At 42.6% G+C, this 8,329-nt stretch overlaps 1 protein-coding gene across 1 annotated transcript; it reads left to right on the plus strand.

The window, feature by feature from the left end:
- The first annotated feature begins 6,102 nt into the window (after nucleotides 1-6,102).
- c1ql2 (complement component 1, q subcomponent-like 2) lies at nucleotides 6,103-7,658 on the plus strand. Its single transcript, XM_072259692.1, has 2 exons — nucleotides 6,103-6,684; nucleotides 7,476-7,658. The coding sequence occupies exons 1-2, from the start codon at nucleotides 6,103-6,105 to the stop codon at nucleotides 7,653-7,655; spliced, it is 762 nt and encodes a 253-aa protein (XP_072115793.1). The 3' UTR covers nucleotides 7,656-7,658.
- The last annotated feature ends 671 nt before the right edge of the window (nucleotides 7,659-8,329 follow it).

Genomic DNA, 8,329 nt, shown 5'->3' on the forward strand with positions numbered 1-8,329 from the left:
CCTCTGGTCGACTGGGTGGATGAGATCTACAGTGAGATCCAATGACCGGGAAGGTGATACTGCTACACTCCGTGAACAGTGAAGGGCATGAGAAGGCCTGGAAGATGTCAAGCTCATCCACTGCAACCTAGAAAGTCGCCAGTTTGTGACACTCGTCCGGACCACTGGACCCAGAGGTCACTGGACTCTTGATTACCAGAAATTCTAGGAAATTATGTGTGTCCTCTTCTGTGAAAACAGGACAATACTGTATTTGTTTAATCATTCTACCATTTTGTTTTTCTCAATTACAATCTCCCTTGCATCTGACTGCAGGAAACTACATTTATCTATCTTTGTTGAATGTTATACCACTCTTAATCTAAAGCCTGTTAATTTTTCAGGCAACTTTATTTGACTCCTTTTTGGATCCAAAGTAATTTATTTTCTTTTTGAAAGCAGTTTTTTTATTTATTGTGGCAGCAGAAAGGAGATTATCACTGTTGTAATTCTTGCATTCCATCCTTAAACTTTAACCTTTACCTGCCTACTGAGGTGCCATTTAGTGACGTTCTCCAATGTGCATAGCCAACTCACTTATTTATGAATCCAACAGTTTCATGGTAAAACAATTACATAAGTCACTCAAATAAAATTGGAAGGAATGTCCATTTGAAACCCCCAGTAACACTGTAAGCAGATGGAATCAGTCACTGAGTCAATGTTATTTTTAACGCAGTTCGTCAAAGTGTAATTGGTTTATTGTGACTTTCACCTGTTAATTAAGTATTAATCTTGTAAATATTTTATTATTCATAAACTTTGCAGGTTGACCTTTTCCAGAAGTAAATATACACCTGGTGAATCTATCCCATCATCCTTTCATATTCAGGATAGCCGGAAAAGACATAATGACACAACTGGGGGACATTTTTAAAGAAAAAGAAAGGATTTGTGTAAGTTAGTATGTTTGAAGGTTTGGGGTTGGATGTTCTTGTTTCTGTTTTTCCGTGTGGCCAATATATTACTTTTTTTGTGAGGTTGGGAGCTTCGGGTTTTGTTGTTTTAGTTAGTTTTTGTACAAGAGAGGGGTTTAGAGTTTGGGGTTTGCAAGTTCTTGTTCTTTTTTGTGCGGGGGTATGGTTTGATGTCTTTCTTTTAACAATTTCCACGGTTTTCTTTGTTTCATGGCTATCGAGAGAAGACGAATCTCAGAGCTGGACACTGCACACGTACTTTGATAGTAAAATAAACCTTTGAACCTTTGACTGTATTCTCTCAGTGTCACCTTGTGGGAATGCACTGTTCCTTGTTTACCAGTTAAGTCTAATTTTTTTTGTCTTTGGAATAGCACTGGGTTTTTCCACTTTGTTATTTATTTATTTATTTTATTGAGATATAGCATGAAGTAGGTTCTTCTGGCACTTCAAGCCACACTGCCCAGCAATCTGCCAATTTAATCCTGGCCTATGCATGGGACAATTTACAATAACCAATTAACCTACTAACTAGTACATCTTTTGATTTTGTGAGGAAACCAGAGCACCTGGAGGAAACCCACGTGGTCACAGGGAGAACATACAAATTCCTTATAGAAATATAGAAACATAGAAAACATACAGCACAATATAGGCCCTTCGGCCCACAAAGCTGTGCCGAACATGTCCCTACCTTAGAACTACTGAGGCTTTACCCATAGCCCTCTATTTTTCTAAGCTCCATGTAGCCATCCAGGAGTCTCTTAAAAGACCCTATCGTTTCTGCCTCCACCACCACTGCCAACAGCCCATTCCACGCACTCACCACTCTCTGCATAAAAAACTTAGCCCTGACATCTCTTCTTTACCTACTTCCAAGCACCTTAAAACTATGCCCTCTCGTGCTAGCCATTTCAGCCCTGGGAAAAAGCCTCTGACTATCCACATGACAAATGCCTCTCATCATCTTATACACCTCTATCAGGTCACCTCTCATCCTCCATCACTCCAAGGAGAAAAGGCCGAGTTCACTCAACCTATCCTCATAAGGCATGCTCCCCAATCCAGGCAAAATCCTTGTATAGGCAGAAGCAGGTTTTGCAGGTGTCCCATTTGGTATCATGGTGATTATTAAGCTTTCTTTATATTTATCATTTGTATTCAATTTGGGATGATTTAATTTAGCACAGTATTTTCAATGTCTTGCATTGTAATTGTTGTCTTTGGGGATTATTGCATTGTAAGTATTGTCTTTTGGCACAATTGAGAGCATCCTGACTGGCTGCATCACTGCCTGTTATGGGAACTGTACGTCCCTCAATCGCAGGACTCTGCAGAGAGTGGTGCAGACAGCCTAGCACGTCTGTAGTTTTGAACTTCCCATGATTCAGGACACTTACAACAATAGGTGTGAGAAAAGGGCCCAAAGGATCATTGTGGACCTGAGTCAACCCAACCACAATCTATTCCAGCTGCTACCATCCGGGAAATGGTACCACAGCATAAAGGCCAGGACCAACAGGCTCCGGGACAGCTTCTTCCACCAGGCCATCAGACTGATGAACTCACGCTGCTTTGAGTGCATTTCTATGTTACATTGACTGTTCTATTTATTATAAATTATTATAAATTACTATGACTGCACATTTCACATTTAGACGGAGACATAACATAAATATTTTTATTCTTCATGTATGTGAAGGATTTAAGAAATAAAGTCAATTCAATTGAATTCAATTCTGGACACCTATATTATCTGATTGGTCCTGAATTCCTACATGCTTTCAGGGGTCATGCCAACCCCTCTTGGCTCAGTACTGTGAGTGTCACTAGTGAACTCAAGTGCAGAAATCACAGAGACCTTGACAATTAAAAATAAGTCATTTATTACAGAAATTAACCAGCAAAGCTAACAAGAACTCAGGCAAACTATACAGACGCTTGAAGAACTGATATTACTCACAATACATTGAGGAACTCAGGCAGTTCCACCAGACAAGGATCTGCATACTAACTGAAAACATCCCTTCTTTTTCCTTATAGATGACCCCTGGTTGTGACACTTAACAAACTTTGGAATCACACAGGTATCATTGTAATAGACACAGTTGTTCCATATATAGGAAACCTACTTCAAGCTGACGGAACTCATCCTGGAAATTGATGTCTGTGAACCCCAGCTCTGAATCAATGTATTAGAATACTGTATGTAGTCCTAATACCACTTGGAGAATAGAATCATTTGTTTGTTCATTAAATGTCTTGTCGAATGATGTGGGTGATCATGGTCTTTCCATGATTGTTTGTGGCAAATTTTTCTAAGTTGTAGATTGCTACTGCCTTGTTCTCGGTCATGTCCTTACAAGATGGCTGACCCCAGCTAATACTCTTCAGAGATTGCTTGCCTGACGCCAGTGATCGTGTGACTAGAGCTTGTGATATTCACCAGCTGCTCATACGACCATCCACCACCTGGTCCCATGACTTCATGTGACCCTGATCAGGGAGAGGGGGTGTGGGGAGGCTAAACATTGCAACACTTTGCCCAAGGGTGACCTGCAGGCTAGCAGAGGGAAGGAGTGCCTTACACCTCTTTTGTTAGAGATCTATCTCCACCCAGCACCCCAGAGATTAGAATAATAGCCTTCAAATTTGAAAAGGTCAAAATAAGATTTTAAAATAACTGAGATATTGTAATTTGGATCCCAACCTGTGGATATGGTGTGGTTCAGAGTCCTTGGTTGCACGCAGATATGTAAGGATCCTTTATTGTTGTTTCCATAATAGTTTTGTTTGACAAGTCAGTGTTGTTAACCCTGAGCTGAGCGCCCAGACATGCAGGACTGGTGGGACCACTCTTAGTCTGGCCTGTACCCTTCGACCTGTTTGGCATGGGTAACCCTACCAAGAGTCACCATAGCCCTGACTCCAGCCAACATAGCTCTCTGGATCATTGACAGACGCAAGCCTCCAAACCCTACAACAAGTTTGTTGTCCTCTTGGAAGTTTGAGGCACATAGCCCTTATTAATCTTAGGTTACTGGTCTACTCTATGAATGGAAGCAATAACGTTTCCATTACAAATGTACATACGTAGTAAATATGAACGAGAAGTGTGGAAGGGAGACTAGAAATATGAAAACAAAACGAAAAAAAGAGATTGCATGAACATTGAAAATGTCAGGCAGCACCATTGGAGAAAGTTAACATGCCGGATCAATGAAAGGTCACTTCCCATCATTAACGTTTTGTTGTGTGTGAGTGCGGTTAACTGTTTCCATGCAGGTTGCTTTTCAGTGTTCCTTTTATTCTTTAGATCTACTTGTCAGTTCAGTATGTATCAATTTAATAATGATCACTCTAAATATATTGGAAACATAGAAAACCTACAGCACAATACAGGCCCTTCAGCCCACAATGCTGTGCCGAACATGTACTTACTTTAGAAATTACCTAGGGTTACTCATAGCCCTCTATTTTTCTAAACTCCATGTACCTGTCCAGGAGTCTCTTAAAAGACCCTATTGTATCTGCCTCAACCTATTCTCATAAGGCATGCTCCCCAATCCAGGCAACATCCTTGTAAATCTCTTCTGCACCCTTTCTATGGTTTCCACATCCTTCCAGTACTGAGGTGACCAGAACTGAGCACAGAACTCCAGGTGGGGTCTGACTAGGGTCCTATGTAGCTGTAACATTACCTCTCGGCTCCTAAACACAATCCCACGATTGATGAAGGCCAATGCACAGTTTGCCTTCTTAACCACAGAGTCAACCTGCGCAGCAGTTTTGAGTGTCCTATGGACTCGGATCCCAAGATCCCTCTGATCCTCCACACTGCCAAGAGTCTTACCATTAATACTATATTCTGTCATCATATTTGACCCACCAAAATGAACCATCTCACACTTATCTGGGTTGAGATGGTTAGATGGTTGAACTCCATCTGCCACTTCTCAGCTCAGTTTTACATCCTATCGATGTCCTGCTGTAACCTCTGACAGCCCTCCGCTCTATTCAGAACATTGTTATGGAATTCTCGAGAACCGTCAAGTTCGGTCACTAAAGCGCAGCTGAAGTGGGCAGTCTGATACAGACTTCGTCTTCGTAACCCTCCCGTCACGAATTCTTAACGCACAATCCCAGTTTGGTTGGCCGGTGAATAACATTCATCGTCCGGTACAAGCTCGAGAAAGCCTGCGGATGCTGGAAATCCAAAGCAACACACACAAAACGCTGGAGGAACTCAGCAGGCCAGGCAGCATCCATGGAAATAAACAGTCTATGTTTCGGGCCAAGACCTTTCCTCGGGAATCTAATTTGTAACCAACTATAATAATAGCAGTGACTTAAACTCGCGAAGTTGTTTACATATTTGAATGTACTCCGGCCCTCTTCCCTCCGCTGTCACCAGCTCGGCTTCTGGCCTGTTTGTCTTTTAACTTTATCAAACTATGTTATTTCATTAATTAGCATTGCATTATAAAAGTATAGACTACTTTAACATTCACAAGTCATGGCTTATTTTGATTGGCATCACTGTCAAGAAAAAAAATGCCGTGTCTGTTGAAAATATCCTTCAGCCACTCGATTAAAAGCGCCTCCCTGTATTCTCCGAGTAGCGCGAAAATATCAGTTATTTTACAGGCTGCCTGAAAACTTCCAAAGGACGCATGTGTTTGTGAAACTTCCTGCATCGCAAAATATCCTCAAGCTGGCACTCTTAAACTATTAAAAAAAACATGATGTGAATATTGATCCGTGATTAACTCACGTTGCATTTGGCATTGCCCTGGCCCCATTACGTCAGTGGGTTTTGTTGCAGTCCAGGGGCTGCGATTGCTGCAGGTGTCTGTTGAAAGCGCTTGTAGCTGCCAGCAGATATCAGGATGAGTAGAAGTCGCTGAAGCTAATCGAGATTGGCAGTACTGTCATCGCCCGTGGATCTCCGAGCTTTCAGTTAAGATAAGTCATTTCGTCCCCCTTTACAATTTACGGCGTTACGCAGACACTCGCTGTTGTTCCTCTGGAAGAATATAGAGACACATTAGCTTCCAACATTACTTCAAAAAGTAAAGAGTTGCTGGATTCGGCTTCTCGGATTTTCCGAAGGAAGCGCCTAGTCGCGGCACTGGTGAGCGTTGTCATGGTGCTGATGCTGCTTGTAGCTATCCCGCTCGTGGTCCAGAGTACCAACGCTGCCGCTCACTATGAGATGCTGGGGACTTGCAGGATGATCTGCGATCCCTACAGCCCCAAACACAGCAACACGGCCGTGGAGCTCATGCAGGATTTCAGTGCCGTCCCTCCACCGCCCTTCATCCAAGGGCCGAAAGGAGAACCGGGACGGACAGGAAAGCCTGGGCCGAGGGGCCCTCCGGGCGAGCCCGGGCCACCGGGGCCAAGAGGGCCACCGGGAGAGAAGGGTGATCTGGTCAAGGCGGGCTTGCCGGCGCTGACTGCCTCAGGGGGACCAGTTACTGGAGCGCTGAGCGCCACCGCTTTCAGCAGCCCGAAGATCGCCTTCTATGTTGGCTTGAAAAGTCCGCACGAAGGATACGAAGTCCTGAAGTTTGACGACGTGGTCACCAATTTGGGGAACTACTACGACTCGAGCACTGGGAAGTTTACGTGCGCTGTGCCCGGGATCTACTTCTTCACGTACCACGTCCTGATGAGAGGAGGTGACGGGACGAGCATGTGGGCTGACCTCTGCAAGAACGGCCAGGTGAGTAGGAGCCTGTTCTTTTCATGCCGCCTTGCCGATCCTGCGAACCACGCCATGCGTGGCAGGTATTTTGCTGTGGTTCCATGCTTTCAGAGATACTGAACCCAACTCAGCAACACGGGTTCCCATGAAGAGACATAGGAAAACAGTCGTTCAGTTTAATAAATTGTCATGCCACTTTTAGATATCGAATAAAGAGCTAATGCAGCATCATGGTAAACATTAACCCCAAATGATGGTTTATTTTTAGTTAAATTATCCGCCTTTTATATTAACGCGGAAGTCTGACCAACTGCTCACTCAAAGTGCAAAGCTCAAAGTAAAATGTATTATCAGAGCACATTCGTGTCACCACATACAGCCCTGAGTTTCTTTTTCCTGCGGGCATACTCAACGAATTTATAGAATCGTTACTGTAAACAGGATCAATGAAAGATCAACCAGAGTGCAGAAGACAACGAACTGTGCAAATGCACATATAAATAAATAGCAATAAATAAAGAGAACACGAAAAAAAACAGATAAAGAGTCCTTAAAGTGAGCTCATTGGTTGTGGGAACATCTAATAGAGGAATGTAATTATCCCCTTTTGTTCAAGAGACATATGGCTGAGGGCAGCATTAGAGGCGAAATAATAACATTACTTCTGCATAAAACTGGTTCCTCAGCCTGGAGCACAGTGATCAGTGCATCCGCTGAAATGTAGGAGGCGGAGGAAGTGTTCTGATAAGCCATTCGCGTGAAGATTACTTGAATCGATCAATTGCCCTTTACTTTTGTCCTCTGTTCAGGTTCGTGCCAGCGCGATCGCTCAGGACGCAGACCAGAACTACGATTACGCTAGTAATAGTGTGGTTCTTCACCTGGACACTGGAGATGAGATCTATATCAAACTAGACGGCGGGAAAGCACACGGCGGCAACAATAACAAATACAGCACGTTCTCCGGGTTCATTTTATATCCAGATTAGACATTCAGAATATAGCTTAGGGGTTAATTAAAGACGCTTGTATGTCAGTGTTAGTTTTCTGTGATTATTTTATTTTCATTTCAAACTTTTGGTACTGAACGCGTGCGTATGGACGTTCGAATTATGCATATTCGTAAGTTTGCTTAGCACATGACGTATTCGTTTGTAACAATATTTTACATCAGGCTTATATGAACACCTCATGGGAATTTGCAGTAAAAATTGCATTTTCTTTCCGGGTTTTGAGTAATGTGAAATGGCACATAAGGTATCGTACGCCTTTGTACATGCAATGCCTTTTAAATAGTTACGCCCTAACTTTATGATGCACTCTTCCATGATTAAATGTCACTTTTCACGGGATCGTCTTCTGGTCCTTTAAATGTATTGAATGTAGGTGAGTACCTTGTGTAACACCAGAAACACATTTATTGTTGGAGCAGGTTGGAATGATGAGAATGGTCTACTTTTGCAACTATAGGATCCCTATGTTGTCTTAATACTGTTACTACAATTCTAACTTGTTACTACAAATTCCACAATTTTTTTTCACCATTTAGTCAGGTGGTTTTTGTTATTCATCAATATAAGGAAGTTCAATGTTCAAAGTAAATTTATTATCAAAGTACATATGTATATGCCACCATATACAACCCTGAGATTCGTTTTCCTAC

Source organism: Mobula birostris, chromosome 6 (genome assembly GCF_030028105.1).
Source record: "Mobula birostris isolate sMobBir1 chromosome 6, sMobBir1.hap1, whole genome shotgun sequence".
NCBI lineage: Eukaryota > Metazoa > Chordata > Chondrichthyes > Myliobatiformes > Myliobatidae > Mobula > Mobula birostris.